We start from the raw sequence: 17,414 nt of genomic DNA, 5'->3' as shown, positions 1-17,414 counted from the left end.
AATACATAAAAAGAATATAACATGACCTAGTTGAGTTATTCCAAGAACCTAAGATTCTTTAATATAAGAAAAAGCTACTTAAATCACCACATGAGCAGGTTATGGGGGTATCATATCATTATGGCAGTTAATGAAAAATGCATTTAAAATTTTCAGCATTTGTACAGAGGGAGGAAAGAAAGAAACTGTGAACAAATCAGAAGTGGACTCTTGTGGCAGAAATGGACAATGTGTAATATAGTATATGCCGCACTGAGTGTGCCACAGGGAGAGGTGGGGCGGTGCCACTTCTCACTCTCAGGACGCTGATGACTAGTTTTTATGTTGTTGTTTTCATTGGAAAAATTACTGGAATCACAGTTGATTCTTTGGGAGTATTACCTTGCCAGGTATATAATCTCAGTTAATTATTTTGAAATATGTATTATCTATTTATTTGTCAAGCAATAATGGATCATTGAGGTTATGTCATATTGGTCTTTAATTTCGATTCAGAAAAGTATCAGTTTGAAAACCTTTTAAAAATGCATTTTAAATGTGCTCGGCTTGGGAAAAACGTTTCCAATTCTAATAAGGACTGTGAAAATTTAGCTGTTACGGCAAATATCCCTGAAAACATACAGATCTGATTAGGGTTTCATTTCTTTGCAGTTTATTGGCCACTAGGCATTCAAAAGTCAAACACTCAATCTGAAAATCCACTTAATTAAAAACTTAGACATGAATAACTGTCTTCCTGCCTTCCACCAAAATAAAGTGAATGTGTTTTCCTCAATGGGACTTCCTGATTGAAATGAACGGCAAGCTCAATTCTTTGCTTATTGCAAGTCTGAACAACTTACCCTGTTATAGTAGGTAGCCTCGTAAGTTTTTGCCCCTAGTCTTTTCCTTAAAAGTTAATAATATAGAAGATGGTTCCTTGGGACTCTAGTTTCACCATCTTTGTGGCCTGCTGGTTTTGCAAATAAAGTTGTTATTCCTTGCCTCAACAACTTGTCTCTTGATTTATTAATCTGTCATGCCATGAGCATTATGAGCTTGGACTTGGTAAAAAGTTTTGGCCTGCCAGCCTGGAACCTTGGGGCTCATAGACAGCTGGCATGGGTTGAGGAATTTTCAGGTAAGGCCCTAACAGCTTCCAGGACCACTTGTCTTGAGACTCTTCCCTTCAGAATTCCCCAAAGCAACACTGTCTGCCACAGGGCTTGGCAGTTGAAGCAAGAAACTGACATCTGGTCTGTACAATAGGGTAAATAGAAAAAGTAAAGTTAATGATAACTTAGAAGTATGAGATTAACAGATACAAACCACATAAAACAATAAGGATTTACTGTATAGCAAAGGGAGCTACATTCACTATATTATAATAGTCTATAATGGAAAATAATCTGAATATATATATATATATGTGAAACTGAATCACTTTGCTGTACACTTGAAACTAACACAATATTGTATATCAGTTATGTGAAGTGAAAGTTGCTCAGTCATGTCCAGCTGTTCGTGACCCATGGAGTGTATAGTCCATGGAATTCTCCAGGCCAGAAGACTGAAGTGGGTAGCCTTTCCCTTCTCCAGGGGATCTTCCCAACCCAGGGATCGGACCCAGGTCTCCCACATTGCAGGCAGATTCTTTACCAGCTGAGCCACAAGGGAAGCCCAAGAATACTGGAGTGGGTAGCCTGTCCCTTCTGCAGCAGATCTTCCCAGCCCAGGAATCAAACCGGGGTCTCCTGCATTGCAGGCAGATTCTTTACCAACTGAGCTATCAGGGAAATCAACTATACTTGAACTACTAAAAAAAAAAAAGAGGGATATATTGTGCAGCTGGAAACACACACACACATTAATGAGAAACAACCAAAGATAAGATAAATTGAACTTCATCAAAATTAAAAAACTTTTGTAATTCAGAGTACACTTAGGAAAGTGTCCTCTGAATGGTGGAAAGTATCTGTAAACTGTACATTTATTTGATAAGGATCTAGTTGTTCAGTCAGTCAGTCATGTCTGACTCTGTGACTCCATGGACTGCAGCACACCAGGCTTCCCTGCCCTTCACTATCTCCTGGAGTTTGATCAAACTCATGTCTGTTAAGTCAATGATGCCACCTAACTTATCTCATCCGCTGTTGCCCCGTTCTCCTCCTGCCCTCAATCTTTCCCAACATCAGTGTCTTTTCCAGTGAGTTGGCTCTTTGCATCAGGTGACCAAAGATTTGGAGCTTCAGTATCAGTTCTTCCAGTGAATATTTATGGTTAATTTCCTTTAGGATTGACTGGTTTAATCTCCTTCCTGTCCAAGGGACTCTCAAGAGTCTTCTCCAGCACCATAGTTTAAAAGCATCAATTCTTTGGTGCTCAGCCATCTTTATGGTTCAGCTCTCACATCTCTACATGATTTCTGGAAAGACCATAGCTTTGACTATATGGACCTTTGTTGGCAAAATAATGTCTTTGCTTTTAATATGTTGTCTAGGTTTGTCATAGGTTTTCTTCCAAGGAGCAAGCACCTTTAATTTCATGGCTGCTGTCACCATCTGCTGTGATTTTGGAGCCCAAGATTCTGTCACGGTTTCCATTTTTACCTCATCTATTTGCCATGAAGTGATGGGACCAGATGCCATGATCTTAGTTTTTTGAATGTTGAGTTTTAAGCCAGCTTTTTTACCCTCCTTCACCTTCATCAAGAGGCTCTTTAGTTCCCCTTCGCTTTCTGCCATTGGGGTGGTGTCATCTGCGTATCTCGAGGTTATTGATATTTCTACCAGCAGTCTTGATTCCAGCTTATGATTCATCCAGCCCGGCATTTTGCGTAATGTACTCTGCATATAAGTTAAATAAACAGGTGACAGTATACAGCCTTGACATACTCCTTTCCCAATTTTGAACCAGTCCATTGTTCCATGTCTGGTTCTGACTTTTGCTTCTTGACCTGCATACAGGTTTCTCAGGAGGCAGGTAAGGTGGTCTGGTGTTCTTATCTCTTTAACAGCTAATGCTGCTGCTGCTGCTGCTGCTGCTGCTGCTGCTGCTAAGTCGCTTCAGTCGTGTCCAACTCTGTACGACCCCATAGACGGCAGCCCACCAGGCTCCACCGTCCCTGGGATTCTCCAGGCAAGAACACTGGAGTGGGTTGCCATGTCCTTCTCCAATGCATGAAAGGGAAAAGTGAAAGTGAAGTCGCTCAGTCGTGTCCGACTCTAGCGACCCCATGGACTGCAGCCTACCAGGCTCCTCTGTCCATGGGATTTTCTAGGCAAAAGTACTGGAGTGGGGTGCCATTGCCTTCTCCAAACAGCTAATGTTAGTAGTTCTCAAACTTTGCTGCATATTATAATTAGCTGGGGATAATCACCTGGAGAAGATGTTTTAAATCTCTATGCCTAGGCCTCACCCCACAACAGTTAATGCAGAATCTCCAAAAATTTTCCACAGTTTGTTGTGATTCACACAGTCAAAGGCTTCAGTGTAGCCAATGAAGCAGATGTTTTTCTGGAATTCCCTTGTTTTTTCTATGGTCCAGCAGATGTTAGCAATTTGACCTCTGGTTCCTCTGCCTTTTCTAAATCCACCTTGTACATCTGAAGGTTCTTGGTTCATGTATTGTTGAAGCCTGTCATGAAGGATTTTGAGCACTACCTTGCTTGCATGGTGAAATAAGTGGAACTGTGGCATTGTTTGAACATTCTTTGGCATTTCCCTTCTTTGGAATTAGAATGAAAACTGACCTTTTCCAGTCTTGTAGCCACTGCTAAGTTTTCCAAATCCAGTTTTCCTATTGAATGCAGCAGTTTAACAACATCATCTTTTAGGATTTGAAATAGCTGGGATTTGATCACCTCCACTAGCTTTGTTCATAGTAATGCTTCCTAAGACCCACTTGACTTCACACTGCAAGATGTCTAGCTCTAGGTGAGTGACCACACCATCGTGGTTTTCTGGGTCACTAAGACCTTTTTTGTACAGTTCTTCTGTGTATTCTTGCCACTTCTTCTTAATATCTTCTGCTTCTGTTAGGTCCATGGCATTTCTGTCTTTATTATGCCCATCTTTGCATGGAATGTAGTACTTAGAATGTATAAAGAAATCTTATAGCTGAATAATGAAAAGACAGTGCAATTTTTAAAATGGTGAAGGAGTTGAATAGACATTTTTCCAAAGAAGGTACACAAATGGCCAGTAAGCACATGAAAAGATGCTTACCATTATTAATCATCAGGGCAGTCACAACCACATGAGATGCAGCTTCATTCCCACCAGGTTAGCTGTGATCTAAGGAGACACTAAGAAGCGTTAGTGAGGGTGTGAAGGGATTAGAACCCTTACACACTGATGAGGAGAATGTAAAATGGGCTGTAGCCACTTTGAAACAGTAGTAGTTTCTCAGAAAAGTAAGCCATATGACCCAGCAGTTCCACTCATAGGTATTTTACCCAAGAGAATTGAAAACATATGTCCACAAAAAAACTTGTACACAGATGTTTCTAGCAGCAATATTCATAATTGGAAAAAAAAGTCGAAACAAATGCTGAATTGGAAATAACTGCTGAAAACAACATCCATATGATAGAATATTATTCAACCATAAAAAGAAATGAAGCATGGATGCATGCTACAACGTGGATGAACCTCAAAAACATCATGCTAAATGAAAAAAGCCAGACACAAAGGCCACATATTTTAACAGTTCCACTTAAGTGAAGTGTTCAGAATAGTTAAATTCATAGAGATAGAAAGTAGGTTAGTGGCTCCCAGGGGCAGGGAGGGGTGGTTTGGGGTGTGAGATTTCTTTTTTGGAGTGATGAAAGTGTTTTAGAATTATATAATGATGGTGGGTACACAACTTTGTAAACACACTAAAACCCATCAAATTCCATACTTTAAAGAAGTTGAATGTTATGTATATGTAAGCGATACCTCAGTAAGAAGGAGGAAAAGGAAGGCTGGAAGAAGAAAGGAAACAAGGAAGCAAGTCAGGAAGGAAATAGTACTGATAATGATGATGGTACTGTTAGAAGGATGTTGGTCGGAGAAGGCAGTGTGATGGTAACCATACTAATGAGCTGCTGATATACATACATTACCTTATTTAATCACAGTATTCCAAAGAGTTAGGCTTAAAGAGGTCAAGTAATTTCCCCAAGGTCATATGTCATCAGTTCTCAAACTTGTGTGCACACTGGAATCACTTGGGGAACTTTAAAAAGTACTGATGCCTGAATCTCATTCTTGGAGATTCTGCATTAACTGTTGTGGCCTACGCATAGAGATTTAAAACATCTTCTCCAGGTAATTATCCCCAGGTAATTATAACATGCAGTAAAGTTTGAGAACCACTAATATTAGCTGTGAAATAGCAAAGCCTCTGATTTGAACTTAGATCTTTATAATTTTGAAGTCTCATGCATGTAACTGCTGTAACGTATAGCCTTATAAATTACTATATTTTAATGAAATTTTTCCAAAGAGTCTGGTGACAGTGTCCTGTCTGAACATTTCTATGTAGCTGTGTGACCTTATGTGGCTCTCATTCTGTCTAGGCTTTATTTTTAATCTGGAAAAGGAGGTTGGTCTCCATCCATGGCTCTGGCTGTACAGTGAGATCACCTGGGAAGCTTTTACGACCTGTGCTGTCTGGGTCTCACCCAGACCATTTATCTTAGAAGGGAGGGGTGGCTACAGTGTTTTTTAAGTGCCTCAGGAATTCAGATAGGCAATTTTGTTGAGAACCACTGACATAGATGATAGTCCTCTAATTCTAACTTGTAAGAGTCTGTGCTTAATCCACAGGAGTAAACTCAGCACTTTGAAAGCTATTAGCCCCTTGACTGATTTGCTTTCTCCCATTCATGAGTTGTGCAGTACTCACAGGTCACTCCTCTGACTTACAAAGCCGGAGGACAGAGACAGGACTCTGCCCAGGGTAGAGTCACCTAGAGGCAAAGGTGAGCACAGTGGTCCCTGGCCTGTGTACGTCCTTGGTACCTGTTTCTAATGTGACAAGATCTTCTTGAGACCAGGGAGAAATAGCACAGCCTTTATAAGTAGCTACCTGTCTGGGGCACCGTTGAGACCTTAGGTGTGGCTAGATCATATGAGTTTTGTCTTCTGTCAACCTCAGATTTCTCACTGCTTCATAATTTTAAGACCCAGTTTCAAGTGTCTGTTCATTCATTCAGAAAAATACTTTTTTTTTTTTTTTCTGGCTGGGCTGGGTCTTCATTGCTTTGCGCAGACTTTCTCTAGTTGTGGCCGGTAAGGGCTACGCTTCATTGTGCTGCACAAGCTTCTCATTGTAGCGGCTTCTCTTGTCGTAGAGCACAGTCTCTAGGCATGTGGGCTTCAGTAGTAGCTGCTCATGGACTCGAGACCGCGGGCTCAGTATCATGGTACATGGGTTTAGTTGCTCCCGGCATGTGGAATCTTCCTGGACCAGAGATCAAACCCATGTCCCCGTTATTGGCAGGCAGATTCTTATCCACTGCACCACCAGGCAAGTCCAAATAATATTTATCAAGTGGTTACTATGTGCCAGGCATTGATCTCTGTGGTTGGGATGCATCAGTGAACAAAACAGACACAAGTTTCTGTCCTTGTGGAGTTTTCGTTCTAGTGGGACACATTAGCCAGTAGACAATACACCTAATTAGTAAGTTGTACAATATACTAGAAGATGATAAGTGATAATGAAAGAAAAATACAGCAGGGTTAAGGATGTTGAGATAGTTGGGTAGATTGCAATATTAAATAGGTGTAGGTCTTAAGGTTGATCTTCAGAGCTTGAGATCTGAGGATGGAGATGAGGTATTTGCCATGTGGTATCTGGGAGAATAGCTTAGCAGGCAGAGTGGATAGCTACAGTAGAGGCCCTGAAGAGAATCCATGCCTGATGTGTTTGAAGACTATCGAGGACTGCACTGTGGCTGAGGAGGGAGCACAGTCAGGGGATAATGAAGGGTCTCACAGGCCATCATAGTAACTTTTGTATTTGCTTAGAGGCAGCCAGGGACTTTGGCAGGTCTTTTGCTGAGTAGAAGAGTAACATGATCTGACGTGAGGTCTGAAAAGAGCACTCGGGCTGCTTTGTGAAGAGACGGTGGAGGGGAGGAGGAGCCAAGGTGATCTCATAGGAGGTGATTGCAGTATTCCAGGTGAGAGAGAGCGGTGACACAGACCAGAGTTGTAGCAATGGAAGGAGTGAGGAAAGGTCAAATTCCGGATCTGTTTTGTGGTCGTGCCAGCTTGATTTCCTGATGGTTTGGATGTGAGGGATGAGCGAGAGAGGACAGTCAAGGAGGACCCCAGGATGCAGGCCTGAGCAGTCAGAGGAAGAGGATGCCATTAGCAACAGTAAGGAAGCTGCAGGTGAAGCCGACTTTGAGGGGCAAGGGGCATATCAGTGGTTTCCTTTTGGACGTGTTAACTTTTGAAATGGATGCTAGACTTCTAAGTGGAGATATCAAGTAGCCAGTTGGCTAGATGCATGGAGAGGCACATGCATAGCATTTAAAACCTTGAGCCTACATGAGATCGCCAGGTGAGTAAGTGTAGTAAATAAAGAGGACCAAGGACTCAGCACAGGGACATTCCAACAGGAGGAGGATGGGGAGAAGAGAAAGAACCAGCCAGGGACACAGAGAGAGTGACAGGGCCTGGAAGCACAGTGGAGGGCTGTCAAGGTGGAGGGGGTGGTCAGCCGCGCCAGAGGCTGTTCACGGGTCAAGGAAGATGAGAACTGGCCTTCAGATTTAGCAATGTGGAGATCATCAGTGGCCTTGAGAACAGTTTTGGTGAAGTAGTCTTAGAGATAGGGAGGAGAGGAATTGGAAATGGTGACTGAAAACCGCTCTTGAAAAATTTTTTTTTTTTTTTTTTGCAGGAAAAAGGAACAAAGAAATAGGTGGGTGCTAGTGAGAAGGGTGTGGTTTTCGTTTATTATTTTTCTTGAGAATGAGATCAAGAGCAGCATGTTAATAGGCTGAAGGGAACGAGCTTGTAAAAGTGAGAAAACTGTTGGAGGAGGAGGAGAAGGGAGGAGTGCTAGAAGGCTGTCCTTGAGTAGGTGAGAGAGGGCGGGCTCTAGTGGGGGAGTGAAGAGGTTGGCCGTGGATGGGAGGGGAAAGTAGATCTGTGCAGAGGCAGAATGGAGTATGTGGGCACAGATGTTGCTGGGTGGGGAGATGTGGCAAGGAGATCTATGGAAATTTCTTCTGATGGCCTCTGTTTTCTCAGTGAAGTAAGAAGCCAGGTTATCATCTGAGGACAGAAGGAGGTTGCATTAGGATTTGAGGAGAGAGAAGAAAATGTGAAAGTTATCTAGGAGAATGAGAGAGTAGATGATCCTAGGGATGTAAGATATGATGCTAAAAATAAATGACTGCCAGACAGCACGAAGGGGCCCGCTTGGAATTTGGTGTGATACATTTAAAGTGAAGACAGGCACAGGCGGCATGAGTGTGTGTGTGTGTGTGCCTGTGGGGGTGGAGTCGAGGGGTGGGTCTTTTCCCTGGCTGCCTTCAGGTACACGGGTACAGCCATGGAATCAGCCGTTTAGCTTTTACCAAGCAAGGATAATCATGGTAAGAGAGAAGAAAGGGCTTCCCTGGTAGCTCAGAGGTTAAAGCGTCTGCCTGCAATGCAGGAGACCAGGGTTCGATTCCTGAGTTGGGAAGATCCCCTGGAGAAGGAAATGGCAACCCACTCCAGTACTCTTGCCTAGAACATCCCATGGATGGAGGAGCCTGGTAGGCCCCAGTCCATGGGGTCGCAAAGAGTTGGACACTACTGAGCGACTTCACTTTACTTCGCTTCATAAGAGAATGAGTATAATGATTGATCATGGAATTTAAGCTGGGTAAGAAACGGAGAGAGAAAATCAGGGCGGAGAGGATCAGGGAAAAGGTGATAGTTTTGAGGTCCCAGTGAAGCTGAAGGATAATTGGCTTGGGCTACTATAAGGGAGTGGGGATAATAAGCTGGGAAAATAAGCGGTGACCAGCAAATGAGATGCATGAAATTGAGATGACAGAGGGGTTGTAATTGATAATAATAAGATCTTAGGCTCTGACCATGGGACTCTTTGACTGAAATAGGTCGAGGACAACATCTGTAAAACGAAAGTTTAATGAACCAAGAGTCAAGTTCTTAGAAGGACTATCAGTATGTATATTGAACTTTCTGAGAATCGGACAGAAATAGTATTGGAGAAAAGGACAGTGAGCCAGTAATTAAAATTGTGATGAAATAAGGGGAATGGTTGGATAATATGTTGGATGATGGTAGCAAAGTATCAGATGCTTAGCCTTCAAATATAGACTGTGTGAGAGTATTGGTAAGTTTTATATTCAGAGGCAGTTTTAGAAGTAATTTAATACAGTGGGAGTGGGGGAATGTATACTAGATATGACACACATCTTCTCCAGGTGTTTGCCTGGCCCCCGTTGATAATCATTTTAACTACTAAGCCCATGTTACCCAGTTGATTGATAGGTGACATATCTCTCAAATGCATTTAGATAGAAAACTGATAGGAACGTTTGAGCTAGTCTGTTCTATCCAGTACAGGTATGGTTTCTATAGCATCCCTGCCAGATGATTGTCCACCATTTTTGGTTGAATGCTTCTAATAATAGTTACTTCAGTATTTTATGAAGCAGTATTCCTAGAAGCAGTAAATTGCATAGAAAAGTCAGAGAACAGGCCTGTTAATTCTCAGAAGATATAATATCTTAGTCTGGTAGTTTGGGGAAAGGATATTTTACTTTGTGACGTAGAGCTGAGAACAGTGGTGAAAATTTTCTCTCTAATGTATTTTCTCCACATCTCCCTATTTACTGGCTTTCATTTTGATCACTCTTCTTCCTGTCCTCCTCGGAGGTGAAGAAAGTTCCAGTGGAAATGATTTAGCTCAGAGCTGTTGAAATGATCAAGGGGATGGGAAGGATGGAGATTGTCTAAAGTAATGAGTTTGGAAAAACCAAAACTGAGAAGGGATTTAATTGGAATATGTAGTGTAGGGTATGCCTAGGGTACATACGGACTTGATTTCCCAAAGCCTAGGAGGTAATTTGTGGAGTATATTCCACTAAGAGATGATCCAGGCAGAAAAGAGAAATGGCTGCAGTGAATTCTTTTGAATGACAGTTGTGCCTGATTCAGGTTAGGAAGGCACTTGGCCTAAACTTTTAAGACTTTTTCCTTTGGAGAACAATCATTTACTTCCCAATATTTTTCTATGCAGTATTTTTTTCTATCAAGTCTTGTACTGACTGTATAGATTGCATATGTTGAACTTTATAAAATTTAATAAGGGACATCGTTTTGTTTGGTATGCTAGTGTATATGAATTAGCCAGGGGAAGCATTTAGAACATAGAATCGCTATGCGTGCCTCTGGCGTGATGTGTTCCTTTCATAGATGCGGAAAAACGAGGCCCTAGGGAAGAGACGTGACTTGCCCACATCCCCACAGTGAATCAGTAGCTAAGGTGCGACAAGAGGGCAGGTCTCCTGACCCAGGAGTGTTGTGTGTTTTTCCATTACTGTGTGTGTGTGTGTGTGTCTCTGTGTGTGTGTTATTTGCTCAGTCATGTCCGACTAGGTTGGGAATTCTCCAGCAAGAGTACTGGAGTGGGTTTCCACTCCCTTCCCCAGGGGATCACAGTGTGTGGATCACAGTATTGGCTGGTGAGAGAAATGAACACAGAGGAGTTAAATAATTTACCCAGGCTGCATGGGAAATTATTGGCAGAGTCAGATGAGATCATTCCCACAGAACTCTCTCAAGCCGAGGCGTTCTGCTGCCATGAGTAAGATTTTTAATGAGACAGGCAGGAAGTAATGATCATACCTGAGTTTTTGGACCTTTTTTAGTGACTGCATTTTAAATAAATCCTTTTAAAAAGGTTGTCTGATGTGGTGTTGATACTAACTTTATCCCATTGTTCTGCACTTAATCCAAAACACCGGTAAGGCTTCTGGATAGTTACTGTAATAACTATCTTGTTATGCCTAATGAAAGATAGTTTATTTTAAATTTTTAAATAATAATAATTTAAAAATTATTTCACTTCAGAGTCACCATGGATTATTCTCTTTAGTTTGAGTTAAGGTTTATTTGTACATAATAGGTGCTCTCTTATTGTAATTTGTTACTTAATTTCACATTGTAAAAGGAAACAGGTTAAATTATAGTACTGCAGTTCAGTTCAGTTCAGTCGCTCAGTCGTGTCGGACTCTTTGCAACCCCATGAATTGCAGCACGCCAGGCCTCCCTGTCCATCACCAACTCCTGGAGTTCACTCAGACTCATTGAGTCGGTGATGCCATCCAGCCATCTCATCCTCTGTCGTCCCCTTGTCCTCCTGTCCCCAATCCCTCCCAGCATCAGGGTCTTTTCCAATGAGTCAACTCTTCACATGAGTTGTAGACAAATTGTTATTCTAGAGAGAGATTTATAAATCTTCTTGATATAGAGGTAAAATTTCTGGGCTAATTTATAATAACCTGGTTTCATATTCTCGGCCCTACCAATGTCTTGTTTCATAAGTGAAAGCTTCATACTTTTAAAGAAATTTTTATTCATTTTAAACTGAAGGATAATTGCTTTACAGCTGGTCGATTGTGTTGACTTCTGCCGTACATCAACATGAATCAGCCATAGGGATACATATGTCCCCTCTCTCTTGAACCTCACTCCCACCCCTCCATCCCTGACCCCCCGCCACATTGTTACAGAGCCCCAGTTTGAGTTTCTTGAGTCATATGACAAATTCCCACTGGCTATCTGTTTTACATGGGGTAGTATATATAATTTATTTTTTATATATAAAGCACAGATATGCATATAATGTATAAGCATAGATATAGTGCATCTGTGATATTAATAGTTCAGTGAGGAGGGTATATCATAATTAGGAAACAAATGTCTAGAAAGGCCCTGAGGGGGCGTGTCTTTGTACCCAGTTCCTGGCACAGAGCTCCAAATAATACAATAAATTAATATTTGGGTTTTGTCCTGGCTCCTGAAATAACTCCAGAGCAGTCAAGGTGAAAATAGTATCTTCTGTGAATTCAGTAACAGACCCCTTTAAACCACACTGGAGTTTATGTTAATAGAATGACTTTTGGAAAGCCCCTGAGAATGGGAGACTGGTTGTCAGGGGAACCAGCCACATGATTAGATGGTTGGAACTTTTGACCCCACCCCCAACCTCTGAGTTGGGGAGGACGGCTAGAGGTTGTTAATCACCAATGGTCATTGATTTAATCAGTCATTTACTTCCAGTCAAATTGTAAGCAATGCAATTTGGAGTTTCCATATTGGTTAACACATTGAGGTGCTGGGAGGGTGGCATGCCTGGATACCTTGCTCTATGCATCTCTTCCATCTGGGTGTTCCTGAGCTATATTCTTTTATAATGAATTGGTGATCTAGTAGGTAAACTGTTTTCCTGAGTTCTGTGAGGCATTCTAGCAAATTATCAAAGCCTAGGAGGGGTTGATGAGGAACTGAGCCCTTGGAGCAGGGAGTTCTACACTGTCTATGGAGAGTAGTGTCAGAATTGCATTAAATTGTAGGATATGTAGTTGGTGTCCTCCAAGAACTGGAGAATTGCTTGGTGTGGGAAAAAACCACACATCTGATGTCAGAAGTGTTGGTTATAAGTAGAGAAGTAAACAAGTTTTTCCTTCAGGGGCCATGATGAAAACAGCTAAGAAACAGTGAGCTGAAGGGTCAGGTGGTACATACTAAGCTCTTAGTTCAGTTCAGTCACTCAGTCGTGCCCGACTCTTTGTGACCCCATGGACTGCAGCATGCCAGGCCTCCCTGTCTGTCACCAACTCCCAGAGTTCACTCAAACTCATGTCCATTGAGTCAGTGATGCCATCCAACCATCTCATCCTCTGTTGTCCCCTTTTCTTCCCACCTTCTATCTTTCCCAGCATCGGGGTCTTTTCCAATGAGTCAGTTCTTTGCATCAGGTGGCCAAAGTATTGTAGTTTTAGCATCAGTCCTTCCAACGAATATTCAGGACTGATCTCCTTTAGGATTGGCAGATGGGATCTCCTTGCGGTCCAAGGGACTCTCAAGAGTCTTCTCCAACACCACGGTTCAAAACAATCAATTCTTCGGTGCTCAGCTTTCTTTATATTCCAACTCTCAAACCCATACATGACTACTGGAAAAACCATAGCTTTGACTAGACAGACCTTTGTTGACAAAATAATGTTTCTGCTTTTTAATATGCTGTCCTTGGAGGAAATTCCCAGATGTCGCTGTGTTCACTGTAGAGAGGTCAGAGTTTCCACTGTATGCATTAAAGCCTTCAAATGGTCTGCAAATGAAATGGATAGAAATGCCTGTACACCTCAGTAGGGTTTTTTAGATGTCTGTATCTACATTAATTTGCTCACCTATAATCTTCCCTGTACTGTCTTCCCGTCCATTTACTCTACCTGAAAATTGATTTAAGAAAAGGGATGTCAATAAAATCTCGGCTGCCTACTTGAGTTACCCTCAGCTCCTGTGAGAGCCAGCTTGTGGCTATGGAGACTTAGCATTTGGGGTTTTTTATAATTGGATAATGTCCTCTTGTTATGAAAGAGAAACTGATGAGGGCCAGTGCTTTATGCCAAATGTGACAGGTTTTTAAAGTTGATTCCCCTCACTCCCACCTCCCTTTTTGGTCTCCGGTGTAGCTGTCTTCACTTTCCATTTGCCTGGTGTACAAGGAGACCTAGTGACAGACACCTTTGTTATCTTTGGATGATCAAGGCGTCTTGCAACGTGAAGTGTTAGTCACTCAGTCATGTCCGACTCTGCAACCCCATGGACTATAGCCCACCAGGCTCCTCTGTCCATAGAATTCTCCAGGCAAGAATACTGAAGTGGTTGCCATTTCCTTCTCCAGAGGATCTTCCTGACCCAAGGATTGAACCTGGGTCTCCTGCATCACAGGCAGATTATTTACTCTTAAGACTTGGTTTTAAAATCAAGGAAAAGAAGATGGCTAGTAGAGGCCTGCGGAGAAGGCAGTCCGACGCTAAGAGTCGGACACGACTGAGCGACTTCACTTTCACTTTTCACTTTCACGCAAAGGAGAAGGAAATGGCAACCCACTCCAGTGTTCTTGCCTGGAGAATCCCAGGGACAGGGGAGCCTGGTGGGCTGCAGTCCATGGGGTCGCACAGGGTCAGACACGACTGAAGCGACTTAGCGGCAGCAGCAGTAGAGGCCTGATGAGCTGTGTTTTGCTTCAGGTGAAGCTGTCGCTTGTTGTTTTGCATAGGAATGCACGTTGTGTGTAGTGTCCTTGGTTAGAGTGTCAGGTTAATGTTACCCCCAAGCCCTGCCCCCCAGTCGCAGGCTTTGTCACCTGACCACTGGTACCACAGAGGATTTAGTTGGCTCTTGGGTGTTCAGTGGGTTTTTGTTTGTTTGTTTTTATTTTTTACAAATACTACCACTGAGGGATAGGCTAGGAGGGGAAATTCTGTGATCTTTTACTGTTCCTAATCAGTGAAGGAGGGATTAGACTAAATAAATACTACAGGGTTGTAACAGTGCTCTCCCAGTGGTAAGCAGTAATTGTGGAGATTGGATTTCAGAAACTCTGAAAATTTACGTTCAGTTTATTATAATATTGACTATCCAGTGATACAAGTAGGTAAAGATTAAGTGGAATTTTAATGTTAGAAACAATTCTTTCGTATGGTTTTCTGTGTTTTCCCATTATAAATGAAAAGATTGGTCATCTATTAATGTATGTTCTCCAGAATGTACTTGGTAACAAGATACCATGGCAGAAATCCCAGTCCATTTTTAAGGCATCCTTTGCAGCTGATGTAGAGCAGTATCAATAACGGAGTACCAAAAGATAAGGTCTCTCTGGCTACCCGATTCCTGGGTTACTCTCCTGAGAAAGCAGACGGCTAGTACCTTTAATATAATTTTTTTCTAAAAGTTGAAAAAAATGATGATTAAATAAAAAATTGAATTTAATGTTACAGAAAACAAAATAACATCAAAGTAGTGAATGGAAGAATGGTTAATGAAGAGGATTCTAATGGGGTCTGTCTCTGCCTGGGTGGTTTTGGGAAAATGGCATCATGGACTCCACTTTCCTAACCTCTAGGATAGAGTAGAATTATATCGACGTAATATTCTATGAAACTGAGTTCCTTGAGACAGGATGAGTTGTTCCTCTTTTTTTATTCCAGCACCTAATATTGTGGGACTGAAAAAAAAAAATGATTTGAATAATCTGTCAGTACTCTCACTGTGAATATTGTGGTCAAAAATAAAATGTGTTATATTAATACATTGATTTTTAGGTAGAATGCATAATTTGGTGGAGAAGATTGTGTTGTAAGAGCAAAAGGGGAAGGAAGAATTGTGACAAATTAGAGAAGATAGAAGGCAGTAAATGTATGAGTAAAATAATGAGATTTTGTTTTTAAAAAATCACCCCCAAAATTGTCCATAGGCAAATAAATGATGGGAAATCTCTTCAGATGAGTCACCGTGAAGGCACTGCAGGCCTCCTTCTGTGGCCCCCTTGCAAAACATTTTTATAGTCATTCTTCGGAATTATTTTTAGAGCTGGTTATGAGCCACATAAGAAAAGTCGTCTTTTTGTTTGTTTCATTTGCTCTCATTCATCCCCACACTTGGTTTTGAATATTTTTTTGTTTCTACTTGATTCTAAACCTTCCGTTGAGGAATTTCAAGAGTGTGCTTTAGGCTCTGGAGAAGGGACTCACGGTAGAACCACTTTTGGAATTAGTTTAAAGCTTTCCTTTACAACCTTGGAAAAAACAGTACTCATTCTGATATTTAATTTGGTTGATTAAGAATTTGTGTGTATACATAAACAGGAAAAAAAGAACAGGAGGGCATATGCTGAAGTTAACTGGCATCTTTGGTTATTTAGTTTTCTTCCTATGCTTTTCTCTATTTTACAAATTTTCTACAAAGAACATATTTTCAATCAGGAAAAAAGGCAAAAAAATATAGTGTGGTTATTTTCTGGTCACATTTATTACATGTTCAAGTTTTGGCAGAGACAGTTCTTCACTTGTGAGCATGTGTCACAAGTGTCAGAGATCGACTTTTCTGAATTCGGAGCTGGTGATGGAACCAGATTTAGTGCTTAAGCCTATTTTTCTGAAGATGTGCTGTCTTTAATAATATACTTTATAATTTTACCCTTTTTAAGCAGTAGTTTAGAAAAAGAGAATAAGTCAATTCTGATTCTTTTGTGATTTTAAGAACATGTCATTTCCATTTTTTAAAGCAGAAGTGGAATGTGAGATAAAAGTATACGCTTACTTTCCTAATACTAGGGAAATCATTTTGGATGAAGTACTGTATTTGCATAACAGTTTTTATGCAAATAATATGGTATGTTTAAAAAAATTATTAAAAAACATACCTCGTCTCTGTATAAATTGAGATATCTTAGTTGTGGTTATGGTAAATTCGATCATCTTATCACACAGGTAGAAAAAAAAATACTTTGTGGGGAGAGAAAGGGGATGTAAAGAAGACTTAAAATACAGGAAAACTTGAACTTTGTATAACGAGATGATGCCAAATAATTGGTGCTTTAAAGAAATAAAAGCTGGGGATTTCCCTGGTGGTCCAGTGGTTAAGACTGTGCTTCCAGTGCAGGAGGTGCAGGTTTGATCCCTGGGCAAGGAACTAAGATCCCACATGCCACGTGATGCAGCCAAAAAAATAAAGGAAGAAAAGCTAAAATATGCACACAGAAAATATATAACATATCATCTAAGACATTTTGGGGGTGCAGTCATGGAAATTCAAATATTGTGAGCAATACACATAAATCTGAAGTAAAACCTTCTGTCATACTTGCAGCCTCTGTCTAACAGCATGTTAGGCTGTCAGCGGGTTTCTCCACATCCCCCCTGTAGGCTTAGCACTGTGCTTTGGGCTATGCAAGGTGGAAGAACCCTGAACTCCTGTCTCTGTCTGCACGGAGTTTCTAATATAGTTTAGAACAGCAGGTAGACTCAAGGTAGGTGTTTATGCTATGACAGTAAGGACAACAAGGCAGATGGGACTGAGGAGCAGAAACCATTTAGAGAAGTTTCCCAGAGCAGGGAGAGGTGGTTTGTGATGCTGACAGGATATAAAGATTGACGCCAAAGTGCTTTTATTACTTTTCCATTGAAAAATCCTTACAAGAATGACTTAAAACCTGAGCATTTTAGGCCCAAATTTCCTGTCCTAATTAGATTTATATCAGTGGTTCTTAATTCAAGGTAGTTTTGCCCCCACCCTGGGGACATCTGGTAGTGCCATAGGTATTTGGTAGTATAGGTGGGGATGTACAGGACGCCCCCGTACATGCTCAAATGTCAGAAGTGGTGAGTTTGAGAAACCCT

General features: G+C 41.4%; 1 protein-coding gene across 7 annotated transcripts in view; it reads left to right on the top strand.

Annotated features, from left to right (window-relative positions):
• The window catches only part of AAGAB (alpha and gamma adaptin binding protein), a 74,103-nt gene that overhangs the window by 40,211 nt on the left and 16,478 nt on the right, over nt 1-17,414 (top strand). For 4 of the 7 annotated variants that reach the window (XM_015473013.3, XM_015473011.3, XM_015473012.3 and 1 more), the window contains exon 6: nt 7,883-7,903. The exons of the other annotated variants lie outside the window; for them this stretch is intronic. In XM_015473013.3, coding sequence (XP_015328499.1) covers nt 7,883-7,903 — 21 coding nt within the window. The remainder of the gene's footprint in view (nt 1-7,882; nt 7,904-17,414) is intronic. 7 annotated transcript variants of the gene reach the window in all.

Source organism: Bos taurus, chromosome 10 (assembly GCF_002263795.3).
Source record: "Bos taurus isolate L1 Dominette 01449 registration number 42190680 breed Hereford chromosome 10, ARS-UCD2.0, whole genome shotgun sequence".
Lineage (NCBI taxonomy): Eukaryota > Metazoa > Chordata > Mammalia > Artiodactyla > Bovidae > Bos > Bos taurus.
The sequence above is the reverse complement of the archived record's forward strand: the minus strand, read 5'-3'. Positions and strand labels throughout refer to the sequence as shown.